At 39.0% G+C, this 25,207-nt stretch overlaps 1 protein-coding gene across 2 annotated transcripts in view; it reads left to right on the top strand.

Annotated features, from left to right (window-relative positions):
- Nucleotides 1-25,207, top strand: part of ITPR2 (inositol 1,4,5-trisphosphate receptor type 2) — a 491,082-nt gene that overhangs the window by 72,287 nt on the left and 393,588 nt on the right. For both annotated transcript variants that reach the window (XM_047741839.1, XM_047741840.1), the window contains exons 3-5: nucleotides 18,420-18,535; nucleotides 19,353-19,439; nucleotides 21,418-21,576. In XM_047741839.1, the coding sequence (XP_047597795.1) occupies nucleotides 18,420-18,535; nucleotides 19,353-19,439; nucleotides 21,418-21,576 (362 nt within the window). The remainder of the gene's footprint in view (nucleotides 1-18,419; nucleotides 18,536-19,352; nucleotides 19,440-21,417; nucleotides 21,577-25,207) is intronic.

Raw genomic sequence — 25,207 nt, 5'->3', positions numbered from 1 at the left:
AACATTTTATCTGCAAAAAGTTGCACCTGCCATCATTTGCCTAATTTTAACAGAGAACCTCTGCCAATAATCTAGAAATGAGTAGCATTTGGCCTGCAAAATTACTTTTCTCCACACTCACATTTTCTCTTTAAAGGATCATAGTAACCACTTTTTTAATAAGGCCAAATAGAGGGTAAGACACTCAAGAAAGAGCGTGTTTCCTCTTGCTTTATTGGTTTCTTTTATTTTTTACGCATATCACAAAGAGGATCCAGTAGATTGCTGACTCCTAGGACTGTGTCCTGTGTCAAAATAATTCATGCTTATGACAAAAATTATAGATCGTACCCAAGGTTGTGGGATTTAACTCAACATCCATGGATTAATGGAACTGACCGCATTCATTTCTAGTACTCAGTTATTCATGTGTGTGTTCATTCATTTAGCGCACATCCTCTGAGTGCCTGCTAAGTGCCAGGCATCCATCAGGTTGTGCTGTGCTGTGTAGGAAACTAAAGCAAGGTAGCAGAGTGTGACTTGGAAAGGGGTTGTTGTTTTTGCAGTGCCTGAGCCGGTCTCACTGATGTTTGAGCAGAGGCCTAAATAGGAGAGAGGGTTAATTCTGCAAAAATCTTGGGGAAAAGGCAACGGTGGACAGAGCATCCAGGTCAGAGGCCCTGAGGTAGAGGTGTCCTGCATAAATGCCAGTAACAGCTTGCAGGCGGGGTGGCTGGGGTGAGCTAGTGAGTGGCCTGAGGGTAGCAAATGGAGTCAGGAAGGTTGTTGGGGGTGGTGGGGGCAGAGAGCAGAAGCTGACTTCTTTGAGAAGAAGCTGACTGGACCTGGCTTGTGTGTTAATAGGCTTATTCTCCCCGCTACCCCCGTCCCTCACCATGTGGGGAGTTAACAGGCAGAGGGCAGGGGTTAAGAGGATTTTGCCATATCAAGGGGAGAAACTCTGGCTATTTGAATTAGATTGATGAGTTGGTGAGAAATCAGATTCTAGGTAGGTCTTACAGGAATTTGATTGTTTTGGGCTTGGGGTACAAGAGATGGGATGCATACTACGCCGGCTCTCCTGTTGATAATCAAGGTGACTCTTCACCATTGTGCCTGTGTGATTTACGTTGTTGCCATGTGGAAGCGGTTCATCCTTTTTCTTTATTTCTTTTTAGGATTCTGTTCTATGAACATACCCCAATCTGTCCATTCTCTGATTGACGGTCTTTCGAGTTGTTTCCAGTGTGGAGGGCTTGGATGAACAATACTGCTGTGAACTTTCTTTATGTATCTTTTGGTGGGCAAAAGCAGTCCTTTCTCCTGGGTAGATACAGAGAAGTGGGGTTGCTATGTTGTTCTTTCTCTGACTTTCCACATCATTCTGGTGTGCTTGCTTACGTTGGTGCAGGGCACTCGCTTGGCTTCTTGTGGACCTGCCCTAGGAGTTCTTCCCTGCCTAGGCACATGTTTGGAACTGACTTTTCTTTTTTTGGTTTCCTGTAAAGCATCTTGTAACCATCCTCTCTTTCTTTATGCATTTTTGCTTCTCTTGATTAGCAAAGCAGAGTTCAGCTCATGCCTGCCTACAACTCACTGTTGGCAGCCCGGCAGCCCAAGATGATTTGCAATGGCACATTTTCTAATGGTAGTAGCTGCTACAGGTTTTTGAGGGGCCTGGATCCTTTCCTCTCAGAGTGCGATAAAAGCTGTTGGCTCTGGTAGAAAATGCACCTTTGGGGGTCACCTGGGTGGCTCAGTCGGTTAAGTGTCTGACTCTTGATCTCAGCTCAGGTCTTGATCTCAGGGGGGTGAGTTCAAGCCTTGTGTTGGGTTCCAGACTGGGCATGGAGCCTACATTAAAAAAGAGAGAGAGAGAGAGAGAGAATGCACCTGTGAACATACACAGGTATGTTTAAGAAAAATTTTCTTAAAATTTTTTGTACATTTTTGGGGGCAATCTGTGGACCTCTAGGAATCCCACCAAATGGTGGATTCATGGTTCCAGGATGAAGAATCTTCTCTATTTTGTAATGCCTTAAAAATGGGTCAGTATTGGGGCTCCTGGGTGGCTCAGTGGGTTAAGGCCTCTGCCTTCAGCTCAGGTCATGATCTCAGGGTCCTGGGATCGAGCCCCACATTGGGCTCTCTGCTCAGCAGGGAGCCTGTGTTCCCCCCTCTCTCTGCTTGCCTCTCTGCCTACTTGAGATCTCTCTCTCTCTGTCAAACAAATAAATAAGAATTAAAAAAAAAATGGGTCAGTATTCTTCAGTGTGCCCCGACTCTTTAAGATCTGCTCTGAGCTATCACTGTCAACAGATGTGGACAGAGGACCATGTATGCATAGATGGAAGGCTGACTAATTTAGAAACTCTGACGTAGCTGGCCAAAGAGGTAAGAATTATTAGCACTTAGAAAAGTCATTGTAATTATTGTGGAATCCTTATTCTGTTCAGTTCTGTAACCATCTGAGAATTTTTCTAATTGTATCCTTCACCACTCTTGTTAAACTGCATAACTAGAGATTAAAAGAAAGAAATTGCAGTTCAACTGGACCCTCCCAGGCCGAGAAGGCCTTGCCTTGGCCTCAGGGACAGCTGGCATGCGATGGGGAGGTACCCGCCTCCTGTTCCCTCCCTCACCAGGAACCTGCCCCTCCTCAGCCTGGGCGCGTTTCCTGTCTCCTATTTTCTTAGTGGGTGAATAATTGGGTGCTGCTCCATCAGAGAGGTCATGGAAAAGAACGGGAAAGGACTCAACGAAGCACACAATTAAACAGTCTGTAATCAGCTAGATCTTTTCCTTGGAAAATAAATGTGTCTTTGGTTTAAAAGTTACTGGTTTGACATATTTACAAAAGTAACAGGAAGGACGAAGGAAAGATCCCTTCTTGTCTGCAATGATCATTTCCACTCTGTGAGGATAGCTGCCGCTGTTCGTAGTTTCTCTTCCCAGAGTTTTTAATCAAGCATATGAAAGCCGGTATAGATTTGTTTGTTTTTCCTGGGCTGGAATCACATTGCACAGAATTATGGGGCCTGTGTCTTCCACTTTGCAGGGTAGCACAGATATGCTTTTGTGTGTGTGCTGCGTTTGTGCTGGTTTACCTTCCTCTGATCTTGTCCATCTTTTTAAATGTGCCTGTTTTCCTTTAATTGTTTTTAGAGTAATGAGCTGGGACCCTCACTTTCAAAGATGACCAAAAAGTTTTTTTTTTGTACTTATGAACTCTTGAATTTTAGCCTATTCAATGTGCTTTACTCCAAGTCAGCTGTTAATCTGGATGATTAGATAGTCTCACCTTTGTTCAGTGTGAGCCTTTTCTTTGTTCTTTTTTTTTTCCCCCTAAGATTTTATGTATTTGACAGAGAGAGACACAGCGAGAGAGGGAACACAAGCAAGGGGAGTGGGAGAGGGAGAAGCAGGCTCCCCGCCGAGCAGGGAGCCTGATGCGGGGCTCAATCCCAGGACTCTGGGATCATGACCTGAGCTGAAGCCAGATGGTTAACGACTGAGCCACCCAGGCACCCCCAGTGTGACCCTTTTCAAGTGTTGCTGATGTGACTCAGTGGTCTGAGCTGAATTCCTCACTTTCACCTATGGCAAGGTGTTCTAGCTTATTCTTTTCCCTAAAATAAAATAAAATTTTGGAACAAGGCTCAATTTTATTTTGTGCTGTGTTTAGGAAAATTTGTCTCACAAGGTTTAACCAGATCTACCTGCTGCACCCCTGGGTGTGCCTTATCAGTCAATCACCAAATATTTTTGAAAGCTGCTGTGTGCAGGAGAGCCAGCTAAATCCTGTTATGTAGCAAACAAGTCACCCCAGTCTTCTTGCTCCCGTAACAAACAAACTATAACCTGAAGAACAAAACTGAGTCCTTATTATATCTTTAAAGTTTATCTTTTATCCTAAGAATATTTTGGGGAAACCACGGATCCATAGAAAGGTAAGCAATTGAAGACCATATGCAAATATAATAATATATTTTTTTCAAATTTATTTTATAGTAATTCACATACCATAAAATCTACTCATTTTAAGTGCTTAGTTCAATGAGTTTTGGTAAATGCATACAGTTGTGCGACCAACGCTACAATCACACTTTCATGACCACAGAAAGTGTTTTCTCATCTTTGTAGTCATTTCTTGTCCTCACCCCATTTCTACGCAACGATTGGTCCTTTGGACACTATAGTTTTGTCCACTCTAGAATTTCCTATAATTGGCATCCCATAATATGTAGTCTTTTGTGTCTAGCTTCTTTCACTTAGTAAGATGTTTTTGAGAGTCATATTAGTAGTAGTTCAGTCTTTTTTTTTTTTTGAGTATTACATTAAGAGTTGAGTCCCACCCTCCCCTTTTGGACTATGATGAATAATGCTGATATGAACATTGCATACAAGGCTTTCTGTGTACATATGTTTTAATTCTCCTTTGGAATGGGATTGCTGGATTTTATACACACACACACACACATATGTATATATATATATGTATATTTTAAGATTTTACTTGTTTATTTAGAGAGATAGTGAGCTGGGGGAGGGGCAGAGGGAGAGAGAAAGAATCTCAAGCAGACTCTGTGGGGGAGCTCAGAGTTGATGCAAAGCTTGATCTCACAACCCCAAGATCATGACCTGAGCTGAAAACAGTAATCCAATGCTCAACCAACTGAGCCACCTAGGTGCCCTGGGATTGCTGGATCATATATTAAGTATATGTTTAACTTTTCAAGAAATTACCAGTGTATTTTTCTAAGTCTTTGAACCATTTTGCATTCATACCATGATTGAGGATATGATCATCTATATGTATCAATATGAAGGTTCTAATTGCTCTGTATCCTCACCAACATATGATATTATCATCCTTTTTAATTATAGACTTTCTAGCAGGTATGTAGATGTATATAATCAGAGTTTTAATTTGTATTCCCCTAATGAGCAAAGATATTGAGCAACTTTTCTTGTGCTTGTTGGCTTTCTATCTATCTATATCTATATCTATATATCTTTCCTTTGTGGTTCCTTTGGGTTGTATGTGTTCCTTATTGTGGTGTAAGAATACTGTCTATATTCTGAATCCAAGTCCTCTGTTAGGTATATGCATATGCATTGCCTTTGCAATTTAATTTTAAGTTCAATTTTAATAAGAAAATGTCTAATTCATCTACATTTTTATTTGAAATACAAAATAATCTTATCCAAACAAAATCATAATATAATTTGAGCACAATTTTATGATCATGTAAGAGAGAGAACAAAAGAAAAAGAGTCAAGAGAAAGTTCAGAGAAGAGATAAAGGAAATACTGGGGAAAGAGCAAAATAAGAGAGAGTAAAAGGAACACATAATTAGGAAAAAATAAAGAATTAGATAAAATGAAAAAAGAGAGATGGATTGAGAGAGACTCCAAGAAACAGAGGAAGAGAACAGCACACACGTTTGAAATTATGGGGGAAAAAAGGAGAAATACTATGAAAGGAGAAGACAAAAAAAAAAAAAAAATCCAGGGAGAAGAAAATGCCAGAGCAACTGTTTCTTTTAGTTCCCTTGTCCTATCTCCTGCATCCTCTACTGATACTTCATCTCTCCATTTCTGACTTCTCACATCCAGCCTGCTTTCTGGAAGTCTCGCTTTCTTTTCCACTTCCCAATTCTTCAATATTTTACTATTCTGACTTCCAGACGTGCAAAATAGCTGGGTTGTCCTTTCCATCTTCAGAGTATAAAAGCACAGACTCTGTGGGCTACTGGGTTGTGCAGTCCATTAAGCGTCCAACTGTTGATTTCAGCTAGGTCGTGATCTAAGGGTTCTAGGATCAAGCCCTGCATCGGGCTCTGCACTCAGCTCAGAGTCTGCATGAGTTTCCCTCTCCCCTTCTCCCTGTTCTCTCTCTCTGTCTCAAATAAATAAATAATATCTTAAGAAGAAAAAAACCCCACAGGCTCTGAACTTAGGTGTTTAGGTTTGAATTGTACCTGTGCTACTTGCTAACTGTGATGCTGGGCAGAACCTACCCTCCAGCTCCAGTTTCACTGTCTGCAAAGTGGAAATGGCAGTGCTACCTGTCTCATGTTTTTCTGTGAGGATTAAAAAATGCATGTGAAGTTCTTATCATAGTGCTTGGTATGTATGTAGTCCTCGGTTATTGAATGTTAGCTGCTAGTGAGGTGTGTGTGTGTGTGTGTGTGTGTGTGTGTTGAGGGAGGAGGTGTTTCTTGGTTATCATTCCCTTTACTTTTGGTTCTTCGTTCATCTTCTTTTATCCTGGCAGTATCTTACCAAACTAAAATATTTATGTGACACAATATCAGAAGTATCATGCTTCTGGAACTCCAAGATGGAAACACAACTGTATTTGTTCATCTGGAATTTAAAGTTGGCAGTAATAATAAGGAGTATTTATGTAGTGCTTTAACTTTGAGCATTTTAACCTAGTACTGATGGATATTTAATAGACTTACAGAGTCCAGGGCTGGAATTTCCTGGTCTCTGTAATAGGGAGATGCCAAACCAAACCATGGGGGATAAATACAGCTGAGGAAGGTGAGAGGTCTGAGCTTTTTATCAGTAAATACTGGACATGAGCTCTACCCTTTCCACGACAGTCACCTCTGCCACAATTGCCATCATTAAATAGAAGGTCATATTTGCAAGGGGCTCCTTCCCAATGCAAGATCCCCTTTTGTAGCTTTTCTCAACTACCTCTGTCTGAACATTATTGTAGAAGTTTGCTTGCTTGTGATTAATTTGTATTTTTTGGATTTTTCCAATTGCTAGCCTGATTTTCTTCATACTTATAAATACACTTATGCACTTAGAAATTTTGCTTTGATCCTGGATCAATATGGAAAAAAAAGTCTTCTATTATGTGTAGACTGTCAGTTAAAGAAAATGAGATTATATCTACTCTTCTTTTACTCTGTTAGACAACATTTCCTGGTTCCTACTCTTGTTCCTCAAATAACATGACTTCTATTTTTGCTTGCTTTCCCACTTGCCTAACTTTGGATCCAGGTAATTTGTTACACATTTTATTTTATTTTATTTTATTATTATTAATTTTTAAATATTTTATTTATTTATTTGACAGAGAGAGATCACAAGTAGGCAGAGAGGCAGGCAGAGAGAGAGGAAGAAGCAGGCTCCCCACCGAGCAGAGAGCCCGACGCGGGGCTCGATCCCAGGACCCTGAGACCATGACCCGAGCCGAAGGCAGCGGCCCAACCCGCTGAGCCACCCAGGCGCCCCTTGTTACACATTTTAAGTGGCGTCTATAAGTGAGCCTGATATTCTGTCTATGTATAATTGAGCCCAATGATCTGGATGCATTCCTACTTCCTCTGGTTGTGATCTCATTCTTCTGTTAGTGAGCCTAAAAGGGCTGCATCAGTTTTTAGCTCTCACATCAGCAGTATTCATTTAGGATATTTGGGGTGATCGTATACTTCATCATCTAAGCCAGGACACTGAGAGTGAAAGGGGACACAGTTAATAATTAGGCTCAGGCAACAGGCATAAACCAGAGTTGTCCTGGGGAGGGATGTATGGCCATTGTAATTATATTAATTTGAATTAAGCCTCAGGTCTGGCTTTATTTATTTATATATTTATTTATTTATAAAGATTTGTTGCTAATACCCCTTTGGTTCCCCCTCTATCATGTAATTAAGCGATTGAATTTTTTTGAACATAAACCCAGAACTTTATATTTAGGCTTGTTTAAAATTTAATTATGTTAATGTTTTCCCTGTAGAGATTATAAAATCTAGATTTTTATCTGCCAAATTAGCTATTGCTTCCCAATAGCATCTGAAAATCTGATAAACAACTTTCCTGAATACCCTTCCCAGTCCTTGGTAATGAGGAAGGTGCCTTCCCAACACCCACAGCAGCTGTCCCCCTCAATCTCAGGGAGATATCAGGCAGTAGGGGTCAACTGAGAACCGAGAACGCAGTTGTTCTCTTCTCAGGTATTTGCATTTTAAGAAGACAAAAGGGACCCTTAAACCTTGAGAACCTTAAACCTTCGGGAGCAGAAAGAAGAGATTCTAATGATTGTTTCTCAGGTATCTAGGCAGAAGTTTCCTTCTGGAGGGAGGTTCTGAGCATTTTCTATATACCAGATGATAGATGCTGAATGTAGAGTTACATGCAAATGTGTTAATTAATACAAGATACCATCTGATAGATACGTGCTCCAGTAAAGAGTGGGGGTAAGAAGGAGGAAGACCATTTTAACGGGGCATCTTCCTGTTCCATTGTAATTGCCTATATAAAAATTTGATGCAACAATTAATAAAAGGATAGTTTTTGGGGGTTTCCGAAGTCATTCATAGAGCAAAAAAAAAAAAAAAAAAAAAAGTTCCTTTGGTCTTCCCTGTCCTCTTGACCACAGAGTTTCTTTCAATCTCTCTCCTATTATAACATATCTATTATAAATACATCATGTATCTACCTAATGTGGATCTTATACATTTGTACTAACTTGTATAATATTTATAATTTTATTTGTATTTATATAATATGTGCAGATATGAATATAATACATTTGTATATATATAATATGTATGTTTTAAGATTTTCAGTTCTGTTAACCATAGCTGGTGCACATGTGTAGTCCTTTAGAATAGTGATTTTCTTTTTTTTTTTAAAGATTTTATTTTTTATTTATTTGAGAGAGAGACAGTGAGAGAGAGCGTGAGCGAGGAGAAGGTCAGAGACAGAAGCAGACTCCCCGCGGAGCCGGGAGCCCGATGCGGGACTCGATCCCGTGACTCCAGGATCATGACCTGAGCCAAAGGCAGTCGTCCAACCAACTGAGCCACCCAGGCATCCCTAGAATAGTGACTTTCAAATACTTTTTAAAGCAACTGTCAGTAAGAGATACATTTTACATTGTAATCCAGCACACACACACATCCCAGAAACAAGTTTCTTGAAAGAGTACTTGTTAGTTGCCCTTTCCTCTATTTCCTTTCCTTCCCCTTCCCCCTGCCTTCCCCAACCCTTCATGTTCTATTCCATTTCAGTCCATTCCAAAGGGGCTAACTGAAGCCATATAAATTAATTTTAAACCTGGTTTGCACAATGACAGTTTGTAAAACACTGTTGTAAACTTACTTATATTTTTGAAGATTTATTAATTTGAGAGAAGGGGAGCAGGAAGAGGGGCAGAGGGAGAGGGAGATCGAGAACCTCAAGCAGACTCCCCACTGAGCATGTGGAGCCTGACCCTGGGCTAGATCTCATGGCCCCGAGATCATGACCTGAACGGAAATCAAGAGCCTGAGGCTTAAATGACTGAGCTACCCAGGTGCCCCAAGTGTTTTCCCTTGACTCCTAAATTGTCTATAGTGATAGATACTTTAATCATGGTAGTAGGCAATAGAAGGCTAGTCTCCCTTGGGCATAAATTAACAATGATAATGCTGATTAGGACCCTATGATCTCTTAAAAAATTATTTTTAGTTAATTAATTAATTTTTTATTGTGCTATGTTAGTCACCATACAGTATATCATTAGTTTTTGGTGTACTGTTCCAAGATTCATTGTTTACATATAACACTCAGTGCTCCATGCAATACTGCCCTCCTTAATACCCACCACAAGGCTCACCCATCCCACCACCCTCCTCCCCTCTAAAACCCTCAGTTTGTTTCTCGGAGTCCACAGTCTCTTGTGGTTCGTCTCCCCCTCTGATTTCCCCCTCTTTACTTTTTCTTTCCTTCTCCTAATGTCTTCTACATTATTCCTTATGTTCCACAAATAAGTGAAACCATATGATAATTGACCTTTTCTGCTCAACTTATTTCACTCAGCATAATCTCCTCCAGTCCCATCTGTGTTGATAGAAAATTGTGTATTCATTCTTTTTGATGGCTGAATAATATTCCATTGTGTCTATGGACCACATCTTCTTTATCCATTTGTCGTGGAAGGGCATCTGTCTATGATCTTTTTTGTTCGTATGGATACGTTGCTGCCCACAAAAGACCTAGTACAGTGAACTGGTTTGTTTGAGGTTTTCCATACGAGAATAGCAGTTAATTCTGTACCTAGACAATGAACAGCAAGCAATTCTTCAAACTAGATATTTCTATTACATAACTATATTGGCATAAAATAGCCTGTTAAACTTAAAAAGTTGTTTTTTTAATGCCTGGAGTTATAATTGCCATGCTAAAATTGATTCAAAAAGGGGAACTATTTCTATAAAGTTAATTTATCTGTATTAACAGTTTACTTGTTCAGTTTACTTTTGAAGCAGAGGATGTGATGCTCTAAATTTCTCTGCCCAAGTGTTTCTAGTTTGCTACTTCGCTGTTCTCTTAGGTCAGAGCTGCAGATACGTAGATACTCTTAAATATTTTTGGTCCTTGTAGAAGTTCAGCATTTCTTGGAGTATGAAACCAGGGAAAGATAGACTATCATATTGTGTGTTTTGATTTGAGAAATACAGAATGCCTTTGATTAAATCGTGGTGGGCTTTGGGGATAGATTGATGTGGATTAGGTCTAAAAACTAGTTTTGAGACTTTGGGATGAATCTCTAAAATGTGCCAAGTTTCTCTTCCTTCATTCATAAAACTAACTTTTATCTTAAAAGGTTTTTAGAATTAGGGGCGCCTGGGTGGCTCAGTCATTAGGCGTCTGCCTTTGGCTCGGGTCATGATCCCAAGGTCCTGGGATCGAGCCCCACATTGGGCTCCCTGCTCAAGCGGGAAGCCTGCTTCTCCCTCTCCCACTCCCCCTGCTTGTGTTCCCTCTCTCGCTGTGTCTGTCTCTGTCAAATAAAAAAATAAAATCTTTCTCAAAAAAAAAAAAAGGTTTTAAGAATTAAATGAGGGAATGTATGTGATAACCATTGATATATGGGAGACACCATAGTATATTATAAACATAAATAAGAATATAAATAAAAATATAGAACATATTATATAAAAACTATTATATATGTGTAACTATATTTTATGTATATATACATACAAAGCATTTATGTATGTATAAATTCACTTTTTTTTTTTCCAAACTTGATATTTGTGTAATTGGGTTCAGAAACTTGCATTTAGGGGCACCTGGGTCGCTCGGTTGGCTGAGTGTCTGCCTTCGGCTCAGATTGTGATCTTAGGGTCCTGAGATAGGGCCCCATGTCAGGCTCCATGCTTAGCTGGGAGTCTGCTTCTCCCTCTCCCTCTGACTCCCCCTCACCCCGCAACTGCTCATGTTCTCACTTTCTTTCAAATAAATAAATAAATAAATAAATAAATAAGATCTTTAAAAAAAAAAAAAGAAAGGTAACTTGCATTTAGACTTCTGAATCAGTCTGTCTATGACATTCTTGATTATTAATGTTAATATGACACTTTGAGAATGGGATAATTGATTGCAAAATTATACATTATGATTTTCTGATAAAAATTCCACTTATATGTAGTATAATGATTTGTCTAATGCTCAAGTTTAAAGCTTGACTAGAATGAAAATTAACATTGATGCATTTGAATTTTATTTTTCTCTGTACTCCCAATGAAGCATAATAAAATTTCATTTGTTTTTGAATATTTACCCATTAATGTATGAATGAGGTGATTAAGTTTTTGAGACTAATATTTTTGTAAGATATTGATGTTTTAAAAGATTTATTTAATTACATATGCCTATATGGTGTATTTCCCATGAAAAACTATTCATTAGTTTCTTTTCATTTTTTTCATTAGTTTCTTTTGAGGTATTATTGTAGAAATATATGTGTGTGTGTGTGTGTGTGTGTGTGTGTAAACACACACACACACACACACACACACACACACACACACACACATTGCAAGACTGTGGTAGCATGGAAACCGAGGCACGTCTCACTCTCTGACCAGTTTTTTTCCCCCACTGCATATACTTGCTAAATACATTAATAACTGCTTTAATAAATGCTTTAACAAGTCAATGTTTAATTGGCTAAAATCTCATCTACTGTGAGGAAGTATTCTTCGTATTTGGCAATAAAAATGGAATTTTGTGAGGAGATCGTGCTGTGGTAATCAAACCAAAGATGAACTCAGGATGTGAGATGGATGCTGTCTTCAAATATTTAGGGCCATGGTATAGAAGTCAGATTAGATTTGTTCTAACTGGCCTCAAGGTGTACATGTACAATTTTAATAGCTTTTCAAGTGAGACAGATTTTGCCTTTGTATGACACACTTGCTCCCAGATGGTGTCATCTCAAGGTGACAGAACACTGAGTTGGGTTCAGATGATTTCAGTTCGAATTCCAGCTTGATTCCTTACCAATGGTGTGGTCTTAAGAAAAGCCTCCATTTCCTTCTCTGGGATAGGGGGGAAATAATCCTGATTAACTCTCAGGGTCTCAAATGATCTTGACTATCCATGTATAGTACTCTTGGTGTTATATAAAGTGTTCCAGGGTAGTAAACTGGAATGAGCAAACCTAGTGTGGTCTTACCATCCCTACTACCACGAGGCCAGACCATCCCCTGTGAAGGCATTCAAGCACCCTGTGTGTGGTTGAACTTGTTCATATTGATAATTTACTTTGATCTAGAGGTTCTATCATGAACAACCTAGGCAGCTCACTCTGAGTTTTTACTTCTTTATCTCAAAGAAGGAAAAGATCAGAGTTTATCTGAAGCCCCTTGGAGTTCGAACATTTTGGCCATCTAGGAGTCCATAACTACAAAAGGCTATTTCTCTCTCTCTTTAGTAGTAAAATAGCTGACTTTTGCCTAGAGGAGGTTATCCTGCATCTTCCTGGTTGCCCACCCAGGGACTTTGATAAACTTTAATGTCTGATAATCCCTGTAATAAATTTTCTTTGGCCTTTGTAAAATTCTAGAGAACTTTTTCACTCTTACACACCCTCTCTCCCCTTGCCTTAGGCTATGACCCAGGGAGGTAGAGGTTTCCTTTGAGATTTCCATGCCTAAGCAAAACAAAACACACTCTTTTTAAAAACACACTCTAAACATAAAGAGTTTTTATACAAACACTGTATTTCAGGGTGCTTTCTTAGAGAAACTAAAAGACAAAAGAGAGCTACAGTTACATTTTCAGTTAATGAATGTGTACCTGTCTTCTGACCAACTCTGAATTCTAATTACTAGTGTCGGATGGCCCCTTGTGTGCCTGTCCCTTACCCTAGGGAGAGTTTTTTTACTACTTTCCATTTTATCATTGGGAAGGTCCCATAATATTCATTGAATGCTGCTGCGTCCTGTTTATGTCATAAAGAGAAAAAGGAAGGCTCCAGACGCCCTCTCTCCCCACCTCTCTCCACGTGGAAATAATCAAGCCCTTGGCAACTATGTTCCTTGTAATCAGTATGAGGTAATTTTATAGGCTACCATGAAAGAGCCATTTGTTGAATGCCTGCTTTGTGACAGGCATTTGCTAATGGTTTAATGTCTTGTGTCATTTAAATTTGACAACATCTTTAGGAGGGAAGAGAAATGAAACAGAAAGTTTTCTTTCCACCATTACCAAAGGAAGTTGTTGGCCATTACATAACTTTGCATCTAGTAGTCCAAATGGGGTCCTAAAGACAGTTTCTAGGGGTGTAGAAACTGCCTTAGATGCAAAGATGTAGTATAGATACCTACAACAAAACATTTCAGAACTATTTAGATAGGTGTTGTTAAATGGAGGTTTAGACTGGTTTCCTGCCAGATTTACATGGAATCATGTGGAAAAGGTAGTTCTTCAGAATGCACATTGTGTGCTCTATACTGTTTGAATGGCTTTCATATTTCTTTTCTCCACTAGCATTTAGAAGCAGGCAATAAATGCTACTGATTCTATCAGTTTAAAGTGAACACTTTTGGGAGGCTTACTTTCCTTCCAGAGTAGTTAAAAAAAAAAAAAAAAGGTTTTAATTCTAAGACATTGTTCTTATAATATTGCCTGACTGAATATATCATGTTTTATAGGATTACTCACATTTCCTGAGCTTCTGTTATTCTGCACAATTATTGACCTTAGGTCTTCAGGTTAAGCTTTTTAAAAAATTTAACTCAAGTTACTTCCTTTAATTTGTGCTTTTTTAGTGTTGGCTCTTTGAGGCAAAACTTTCCTTTTTAAAGATTTTTTTTGAGTCTTGAAATGCTGAAGAAAATGTTGTTACTGAATTAACAAAAGACACTGAGCTGCTTTCTGGTCGGAAAACCTTTGTCTTTTTTAAAATTAATTTTTTTCTAAAAAAGATTTTATTTATTTATTTGATAGGAAAAGAGAGAGGGTGAGAGAGAGCAGAAGCAGGGGGAGCAACAGGCAGAGGGAGAGGGAGAGGGAGAAGCGGGCTCCCTCCTGGGAGCCCATTGTGTGGTTTGATCCCAGGATCCTGGGCTCATGATCTGAGCCGAAGGCAGACACTTAACTGGCTGAGCCACCCAGGTGCCCCAGAAAGCCTTTTTCTTATATACCTTTGAATTTAGAGAAAGAGCAGACCAACAAATACTAGAGGGCAGGGTGAGAGAGGATAGCTCTGAACGAGTGGGATTTCTACGCGGAGGGGGTGAATGTGGGATGTTTTGGGAGGGGGTGAATGTGGGATGTTTCCACCCGTGCTGGTGTGAGGGATTGTGTCTGCATATGTTAAAGGTAATAGAGATTGCCTCCTCTGCTCACTGCCATGCTGTTTTGGGGAATTTGAGAATTTTATACAATCACACACTGTGGCATCTTAAACCACAGTGAACACCTTGTTGTGAATTGAGCATTTTTGGTTTGTGTTCAGGTTCAACCCGAGAAATCTGCTTCTTGTTGCTCTTTGCTGGGAGCTCCGTAAGGGTTTGGTCATTTCTTAATCTTTGGGGAGCAATTGCTGAATGAATGAAGCAATATTAATAATAATATCTTACATTGATAATAAGGCTTTCAAGTTCACAGAGTACTTTCACACAGATTTTCTTTCTGCGAATCTCAGCAGTCCTGTGAATGAGGCGTGGCAGGTATTAACACCTTAATTATGCAATAAATTGAGAATCAGACAAGATATGTGACTAGCCCAAGACCAGTAGATCTTTTTTATGTTTTCTCAAAAAGGAAGAGAGAATTAAACATACACACATACACACCCCCGTCACCATCACCACCATCAACAAGAAAAGCATTTTTACGGACGTCTGTGTATGCTCCACATTCTTTCCCATCAACCAAAATAGTCCCTTGATACTAGTTCCCACACAGAAATGGACCCGTTCTTTATTTACTGTAGCGGGAAATGAGATGTGGCCAGTGGGAGGCGGCTGAGGATGACCGGGGAACCAGGGCCCTGACGATGGAAAAGCTTTTGAAATCCGAGGCTTTGCGTCTCAGACACCGTGGATGGAAGCTTGTTCTTGTGGCCATCTTCACTCTCCCTCCTTCTCGCTTCTCCCCACACCACGGTCTCATTGGTTATTCAGCCTGTTGACTCTGCTTTTTTCTTAGAAGTCTATGGCTAGCCCCTGACTACCGGACAGCCCACATTCAGATGCTCGCTGTCCCCCAGCATGCCGGCAGGGGGCTTCCTGCGGGTCTCCTTGACTCTCCTTCACATCCTCTTTCACACACTGTGTAAGAGCGTCGAGTTCTTTAAGAGTTCGACATTTCCAGGGAATGAAGTCCCTTCTCCTAATCTAGCACGTAGTACTCTACAGATCCCGACTTTGGGCAGCCACTCCATTCTCAATTCATAGCCTAGGCTGTAGTTTCCTATATGGTTGGCAGGCCCCTTGGCAGTCTCCTTCTCTGCCTTTGTACCCGCCATTGGCTCTGTGTGGCATGCCCCTCCTCCCCTGTGTGCATTTGAACCCCCTTGGCAATGTGCTGAGTTAATGTTGGTTCTTTCAAACTTGGTTTGTGTCTTCTCCTTTGGATGGACTATTCTGACCTCCCCTGGTGAAGTGGGCGACATGCATCTTTGTGTCCTGTGGTACCTTCTGAAGAGCCCCAGCATGAAACTTCCAACACTGTCTCATCCACGAGACTGTGAACTTTTTGGGGACGGGACCTAGTTCTTAGCGCCTAGCAGCACAACCAGACCAGTCAGCATGGTTTGGCTAAATGTTTGGCTTCACTTCACAATAACCTCAGCCACAACGATCAGGACCATGACACTCACAGTCTGCTTGCCAGCTACCCAAAGATACCACTAACTAGGAGTGCGACCGGGGTGATCTAGAATTTTGAAAAAATATTTTCTCCCTTAAAGGACCATTTCCCAATGAACTTAGTTAAGAATCTGAAGTAATGGAGAGACACATTTTTCTTTCTTTTCCTGGATGGATGAAGTCAGAAGTATAGGCTACAGATCATGGAGTTCAGTTCAACTTGAATATGGACCTGTGTTTTTGCTACACTTAGTCAATGTAGAATTCAGCCACTGGCCTATACAGGACAGAATAGTCTCTCCCATTACATTAGGAGCATTCCTTTTGTGATATTCACAGCCTCTATATTGGTCCTTAAAAAAAAATTGTATATTTTCTTTGTAGTTACTGATATGTAGGAAATAATTTCTAGGGCTTATAAAATATATTGCCAAGGGAAACAGTTTTGAGGTCTAGTTATTTGGTTCTTACACACATGTGCCAAGTGGTGATACCTGTATCATACTATAATTGTGATGGTCTCTCAGCCTACTTTTAGTGGGTGGAAGGTGTCTGTTTTTCTGCTATGTATGAAATGTTTACTCCTCCGGTAGCTTTTAAGCCAGAAATGAATAATTAGTTTTCTGTAGGCTGTATGTATATCAGGTGGGAGGACAATCAATAGAACTTGCTTATAAGTACAAGCTGTAGAAAGGGTCACTACTTTTTCTGTGTTTTTAAATTTTCTTTAAAAATGTATAGTCATATTTCTTGGTCATTTTATGCCATTTAGAACTGTAAGAGATATTTGAAAAGAGATCAAGTCCATCACTTAATTTTATAATTATATTTTTAAAGATTTTGTTTATTTATTTGAAAGAGAGAGAGAGCATGAGCCTGAGCAGGGGGAGGGTAGAGGGAGAAAGAAAAGCAGGCTCCCCGTTGAGCAGATAGCTCAATGTGGGGCTCCATTCCAGAACCCCGAGACCATGATGTGAACCAAAGGCAGATGCTTAACTAACTCAGCCACCCAGGTGCTCCAATTTTATAATTATTTTTAAAGAGAAAAGATTAAGTATATATAATATAGTCAAGAATGTGGTGAAATTGACTGAATTTTATTTTTAAAAAGATTTTATTTTTTTGAGAGAGAGTAAGAGAGAGCACAAGTGGGGTGAAGGGCAGAGAGAGAAGCAGACTCCCTGCTGAGCAAGGAGCCCCATGCAAGGGCTTGATCCCAGGACTCTGGGATCATGACCTGAACTGAAGGCAGCCGCTTATCCAACTGAGCCACTAGGTGCCCCCCCGAATTTTATTTTTGTGATACATATTTAAAAAGTGAGAATGACCCTAAATATTAACACATCTACCAAAATAAAGTAAGTATATCATATTAAGTTAATACAGTTTTTTTTTGTGAAAAAAATGAAGATAATGTTGGGGTTTGCTGCATCCCTACTTCTTTATCATAGAATATTGAGAGTTAATCTTTATTCTGGTTTGTAGTCCATTTTACAAACATACAAAATCATTAGCATCTGGAAGGATTCTTTCGTCAAATTTGCAACATTCTCATTAAAAAGAAAAAATGTATTTAGCTTTTGACTTAGAGATTATCACTCTCTGTATTATTCCACTGTGATGTCCCATCTTGATATTTAGTACAGATATATTGAAACTTGGGGAATGGGTGACCGAAATGTGATTTAATTAATTATTTATTTTAAAAAAGATTTATTTATTTATTTGAGAGAGAATGAGCAAGCATGAGCGAGGAGAGGAGCAAGGGGAGAGAATCTCAAGCATCACAAGGAGTCTGATGCGGGGCTCTATCTAATGACCCTGAGATCATGACTTGAGCTGAAATCAAGAGTCAGACCCTCAACCGACTGAGCCACCCAGGCACCTCTGAAATATAATTGTTGTGATTGATTGTTTCTACTTTTTGCATCACGTTGGCTGTCAAAGATACATACCATGAATAAATAATTAATTTTGCAGGGTGAGGTAAAGTAGTGAGAACCACTAATCTCATTCTATTCACTTCCTAAGACCAGGTACCCCATTGTCATTAAGAAGTACCTTATAATGTAATGATTACATTGACTCGACTTTTTAATAAATTACACTAGCTATGTTAGCTTTGCAACAACCTAAACTAATGAAGCAGAAGGTATTTTAGCCATCTAAATAATTATTTGGAAAGGATGTTATGGGGGAGTTTGGGAGATGGGCTCAGTGTTCTTTCTACTCAGGGATTAAAGATTCCAAGGCTAGGCTGTAAGGAATATCTAAGAAATGCTGGTTGCCTTAGTTACAGTGTTTTTGTTTGTTGCTTTGTCATAGACTGCCTCTTTAAGGTGTGCCCTATGAACCGATATTCTGCCCAGAAACAATACTGGAAAGCTAAGCAAGCCAAACAGGGGAACCACACAGAGGCAGCCTTGCTGAAGAAATTACAGGTAAGGGCTAGGCTTCCATTGGTCTGGCTTAGGCTAGACCCAGAACAGCAATAACAAACCAGCTATTTTGTATCTTAGTGATTTCACTCAATGCACAGAGATTTAGAATAGATGTAGCAACACATTGAAAGTGGAAGGGACTTTGAAGTCACAGGGCGTGATCCCCTCGTTTCCTGGCATGGAGCTAATACACTCCTGCTGCTAATTCTTAGGGTGTGCCAGACTAATTCAGAGATTCACATCAAACTGGAAACAATTCAGAATCTCTGTAGGAATCACAAATCCAGTTATATTTTACTTGGCATAGTACTTAATTTTTTTCTTGAAAGACTAGAAAAAGAAATTGAAAGTCTGTTGCTTCTGGTTTGGCTGAATGTAAATTTGATAGAATTTAAAATTTTGTGCTATTAAAATTCCTGTTACTTTCAGAATTGAAACTATTTGAGTCTTTTGAAATTCACCTTCTATTTTTATATTGTTTGGTTTGTCTGACAATATTCCTTCTGAAACTAATTTTATAAGACCAAAGAGCCTAGTACTTTTCTGACATTTTTAACCTAAAAGCATCCCGAGATATTTTTTGGCCACATTTCAGCATCAAATTGAGACTGTGATCATACTGTATTACAGTCATTTATTTAATGTTTGGTCCCCCTATCCACATTACCAAGAGTAAGGCAACCAGCCTATTTTATTCATGGTTATAGTCCTTGTTCCTAAAATAACCTGTTTTTTTTTTTGGTTGTTGTCATTGTTGTTAATTGTTGTACTCTGTTTACTATGTTTCCATGCTGAGTGTTTGATAATCATTTTACAGCATGCTGCAGAACTGGAACAAAAACAAAATGAATCAGAGAATAAGAAACTGTTGGGAGAAATTGTGAAATACAGTAATGTTATACAAGTAAGTCTGTTTACTCTCTCTTAAAAAAGGTGACTATGTGATGGGTAATTTGCATTTGTATAGGCATGTCAAGCTGCATTAAAATTTGGGGATATAATAGTTCTTTGATGAAGATTACAGATATCATGATATTTTCAGTTGATGTACAGCACAGTTTTCTCTATGTTTGTGAATATGTCTGATGCATACACATAAGGAAGTGAATTATTCTGGATAATATGCACAGGTCATTATTACATCCAAAGGATGAAGATGGGGAAATATAATTTTTAAAGGTCTGTACTAAAATCTTCTTTTAGAATTGATGGGACTACCATGTAATACCTGAAGCTTTATTTTTCATTTTGTAGAGAGAAGAAAAGTTTCATATTGTACTTCTATATGGAAACCATCCTTGAATTGTTATTAAACTAGTTATTTCACTGATTTTTCTCAGGCTGTATCCCTCTCTTGTGATTCTCTTAGATCTTTTAGCTTTTTACTTGCTTATTTGTTAATATGTGCCCCACCTTGTTCCAAAAAGAATGCAAGGCATTTTCAAAAATACATACCACCTAAGATAAAATAGAAATAAATAAGGCAACTGGGTCAAAGGGAAGGAAAAGTGGTTAAACGAATAAGGTGAAGTCAGGGGGGAGGCGTGTTTACAAAATCCATGTTGTAAAGTCTGGTCAACTTTGCCTGGAAGTCTTATCATTGCTGTAAGGGAAGCAGAGTATCCTACAGCACTCCCCTAGGAGGCCCTTAACATAGAACTGAGTCAAAGGTCTGGAAGCACAAATGTTGCCAGGAAGACCAGGAAGTATTCCTCCAATGAGCTCTCATAAAGAGGACACTGTTTAATAGAGTCAATAACAGCTGTAACAACTTCCTTACAGTAAACACTACAATGAGGTGTTTCATAGAGCTGTTTTAAAAAATAATATCGCCCGATGTTTTGTTATTGGCCAATGGCAGAATGGCAGCACACAGGACCATCCAAGCAGCCCTCTCCTGGGACAAGATGAGAGCACCTGGCTCTGTAGCAACCGGAATATAGGACCTCATCTAATGGCAGATTATAGGACAACAGTGGTGTGGGTGGGTTGCATGTCCCTTGAGCAGTCCTCCATTAGTAGAGTTTTTCTTAACCAAATTTTGATTAATATGAAGTGCCAGCAAGTGGAGACTATGTTTTTTTTTTTTTTTGTCAAGAGCTGGAAGTGCAAATGTTTGGATGGTCAATTAGGGACTTAGCCACGTGCCCTATCAAGGTAGATTCTGAAGGAGGGGGTTGGGTCGTGAGGGTTTCATTGGCTCAGAAGAGAATTTCTTATATTGTAAATATGAAAATGACCACTCTGTTTTGAAATGATTGTCATAATAGACAGGAAAGGTTATTTGTTTTAGCTTTCTTGGTGGAATAAAGTCTTGGGAAGGTTTTGTCCACAGTGTCCAAAAGGTCTGAGAAATGGTGTTTCCATGCTTATCTGAGAAGGGAGTAGGATCAGTGTCCTCCTGCAGGAATTATTTGGGATGCAAAGCCTGCCTCTTCACAGAGGAAGAAGTGGGGCTGTCTGTGGCAAGGATAGTTAATGACATTAACTATTTAGTGCATTATTTTAGCTTCTTGGTTATTTTTCTTAGTATATTCTGGTTTGGTGTCTGTGCAAGAATGGAGAGAATGTGATTTCAGGGTATTTCCTGGTCTCCTTTGGGAAGCCTGGTTTTATCCTATTATTTATCAGTAGATGAAAATTTTCGGAGATGTGCTCTGGTTTGATTTCTCCGTGAGCCCTGTTCATTGTGGGCTGGAGGTGAGGAGGAACCCGTGAAAGTCAGCTTGGGAAGATGGTGAGTATGAAGCGTGAAAAGAGCACCTTTGTTTCACCTGCACTCGAAGCTATAGTACGTGGACACAAGATATATGTACAAATGCATACGTGTAATTAACAGAGGACATGGGAGAATAAAGGCAGTTATATCTTTTCCCCTACAGCTGCTGCATATAAAAAGCAACAAGTATCTGACTGTCAACAAGAGATTACCTGCTTTACTGGAGAAGAATGCCATGCGTGTGTCCTTGGATGCTGCAGGAAATGAAGGGTCTTGGTTTTATATTCATCCCTTCTGGAAGCTGAGAAGTGAGGGTGACAATGTATGTAAAAATAAGATTAAGAGAGAAAGAATGTGTTCCTAAAGACAATAACTGTTAATAAGTGAGAGAATCCAGATAGCACAAAGGCACAAAGAGAGGACGTGTGATTTTCAATCAACACATTATTTTTATGGTAATCTCTTTAATAGGCTAAAACTATTTATAGTGCAAATTGTGCTTGGGAATCATAAAAAGACAAAATTCAGATTAATTAAAAGATCATCTTCCAGCTGGAATTCATGTGAAAGAATTTAAGTAATGTTAATATTGGCTGAACCTTTCAAAGGAGAGAGAGAGAGAGTTTGCTTCCTTTCCTAATCTGAAGGGAGCATGGTTGTAAGGAGAAAGCTATGCTTAGGAAATGCTGTTTATCCCTTCGAATTAATAGAGAGTAACAGTGCTTACAATGATATTTCATTTACTGGCTCTATATGCAGCTGTTTATGGTCTATACATCTTAAAGTTGTATGAAGTATGAGGAGCTATATAGATGGGCACTTGCTTGTTGATGACAATATTTAAAATATGTTTGGGAATACATATATGTTGTATCATGTAAATTTTAGTAGTTGCGCAAGCATTTTCCACTAGCTTATAGAGTAGGGAACATAAAAATTATGTGAAATGATTCAATAGGATCAATTGTTGGATATTTTTGTTTGTAATAAAGTAGCAAGTGACAATTCCTAGCACATGGGAAATACTCAATAAATACTGAATAACTTTTGTAAGTAGAATACCTTACAGGTATTGGGTCAGGTGTCAAAAAAAAGAGTTGAGATTTAAAAAAACTTAACCTTATACATTCAAAGCAATATAAAAATATAATTATTCTGATGTTTTTTTCAATACTCGGATTACATTTCAAATATGTTTTGGGTATTTCTTGTCCTAGAAACATCCTCTTTTATAGTGAATCTCTATTTTCAGTGAATTTTGAAATACAAATTCAATTCCACAGGATGCAAGCTTCATGGTTTAATTTGGTTAATAAATGATCTGATGATATCCTCCTTAGGTAAGGTTTGGGAGATGCATGGCATGCAGGAATGTAAGGCACCTTAAGTCTTGTGTTGGATTCCTTAAAAAAAAAAAAAGTCCTACTTGTTTATTTTTTGGCATCAAGTGACGTGTGCTCTGAGCATGATCTATATGTTAATTTCAGTAGGTAGTTAATTACAATCAACTCTCAATTATTTAGGGACTGATTATGCAGTTTAAGAACACCCCATGTCTTCTGGTGCCCTTTCTTGGAAATGATTGGATAAATTAGGGCCTTTTGATTAGCTGTGGATTTTATAAATTCATTCTATTTGTTTATTTATTTATTTATTCTAGTCCTTTCCCTGTTCCCAAAGGCCTTTATGGGATCCACTGAGAGTTGAATGTAATGAACTATTTCAAATAATTAGTTGTACTGGGGTGGGGGGACCCTCCCGCCCAAGCATTCCATCTTGGTAAAATAGACAGTGTAATTGTGAAGTGCAATATAGAAACCCTCCTTCTGTAGATGTGTTCCGTAAAGCATGGCTACAACAACCTTCCACATTGCTTTTTGCCGGAACAGCTCACTGTTGTCGCTCACCACTATGTAGCTGTTGTATGTGATTAAGATTGCTGCGAAAACATAAACACACCCACATCCACCTGTTTGCCACACAAATAATTGTATTGTAGTGCTCCTTTTCTTCTCTAGGAATGGGTAGCATTCCCTAGCAATAAGTATCATTCTAAAATTCTAAAATGTATTTTACTGAAGGCAGTTGGAAATACTGTCACTTCATAACAAGTGATTTAATTACTACTCATTTTCTTGAAAAGCATATTAAGCTAGGAAGAGGAAATTATAAGGTTCAAAGGATTTTTAAAATTACATGTTACTATTAAGCAATTAGTAAGTTGTGATTCAGGTTGTGAGTATCCAATAAGATGTGTAGTGACTGAAATGAAATGTTAATAATGAGGCTGATGATAGTTTGGGGAGAAAAATGCTCATAGCCTCAAAAATCAGTGGGTTCTATTATTTATAGAATGATGAGTTGGATAGTTTTTGGGGAAAAATAGACTCAGGGATCCCTCTACATTTCAGCTGTAAGGAAGATCTCGTTTGCTGTTGTGTAGTTAGAAAGTCATTGGGGATAGCAGAGTACATAAATATTTCATTTTCATTTATTTTCCCATGATTGAGTGGTTAATTTTTCATTTTCAACTTTGATCTGAGAAGACATGAGTTCTTTACCTTGATAGTAGATTTTAAAAAGGAGAAGAGCCCAGATAGTCTTTCAGTGAAGAGAAAAATTCAACTCTTAGACAAAGAGCCTCTTTAAACAGCAAGTAGATTTTATAATTTTGCAAAACTGGATCTCTTGGAATTCTAGCGAAGGCAGGACTAGATCCCTGGTGTGTTGGTTTCTACTGCAATGCCATGCCAGGTGTCAGTTCCAAAGAAGGGTAGCTGCCAGTGGCGTTATATTGCTCTGGATTTCCAGTAAAATCTCAGCTTGGATCTTCATGGCTGTTGCATAGAATCAACAGAAGTGCTTTTGGAATTGGAATTGTTTTTTAAAACATTTTTTTATTTGTTTATTTGACTGACAGAAATCACAAGTAGGCAGAGAGGCAGGCAGAGAGAGAGGAGGAAGCAGGCTCCCTGCTGAGCAGAGAGCCTGATGCCAGGCTCTATCCCAGGACCCTGGGACTGTGATCCGAGCTGAAGGCAGAGGCTTTAACCCACTGAGCCACCTGGGTGCCCTGGAATTGGAATTTTTAAAAGATGTTTATGTACTAGAATGAGTGTGACGTGGCAGAAAATGATGACACCCTTAAGTTCCTTATTAAATACACAGCTTCTCAGAAGGCATCAGACCACATCAGCGGACTAGTCCCAGGCTACATGCTTCAGAGCATATTACCAAGTTCGATATTTACCAAGTTTGTCTAATTACGTGTGAATTCCCTGAGAACAGGGACTATTTGTCACACTTTTTTATTCTTTTTGCACTCGTCTGTTCTTTTTATTTCTTTTGATTAGCATCTGGTCCATTGCATTTAGAAGATTTTTTTTTTTTTCCACCTTGGTTAGTCCAAGTAACCATTGTCAAGAATAAGACTGAAGACTTGGAAATGAGTGAATTAATGTTAGATTCTCTTTGTTATTACTGTTCTTATGAACCCTTGGTATTTAGAGCATTTTGGCTATATGGCTGATCTTTTAAAAATATATAGTAGAAGACTTTCCAGGTGGTGTTTTGAAATAAATATTACATATGGATTGACCCAAAGCTTACAGAAAACCATAAGAAAATAGTAAGACTTAGATCAATGGATATAGGTGCAAACAAAAATATTCTTTTAATTGGAAGGACATAGCTAGAATATATCATTATATTTAGCAGCTCATTGGCCAATGTTTATCTGATGCAGATAAGAATGACCTTGTAGACCAGATCCAGTTGTTCTTTAAGAACTTGGAAGATCAGGTGCAGCACCGGCAGTATGTGTATTAAGTCCCAGTATTCATAGTACGGATGGCTGCGTGGACTTCCTCCTGGCCCTGAGAGTCGGAGCTGCCGTGGTGTCATGTGCAGTAATGTGTGTGTGTGTGTGTGTTGGAAGGGGATGTCGGACGTAT

This window comes from Lutra lutra, chromosome 8, assembly GCF_902655055.1.
Source record: "Lutra lutra chromosome 8, mLutLut1.2, whole genome shotgun sequence".
NCBI lineage: Eukaryota > Metazoa > Chordata > Mammalia > Carnivora > Mustelidae > Lutra > Lutra lutra.
Note: the sequence above shows the minus strand (reverse complement) of the source record. Positions and strands in the feature narration are given on the sequence as shown.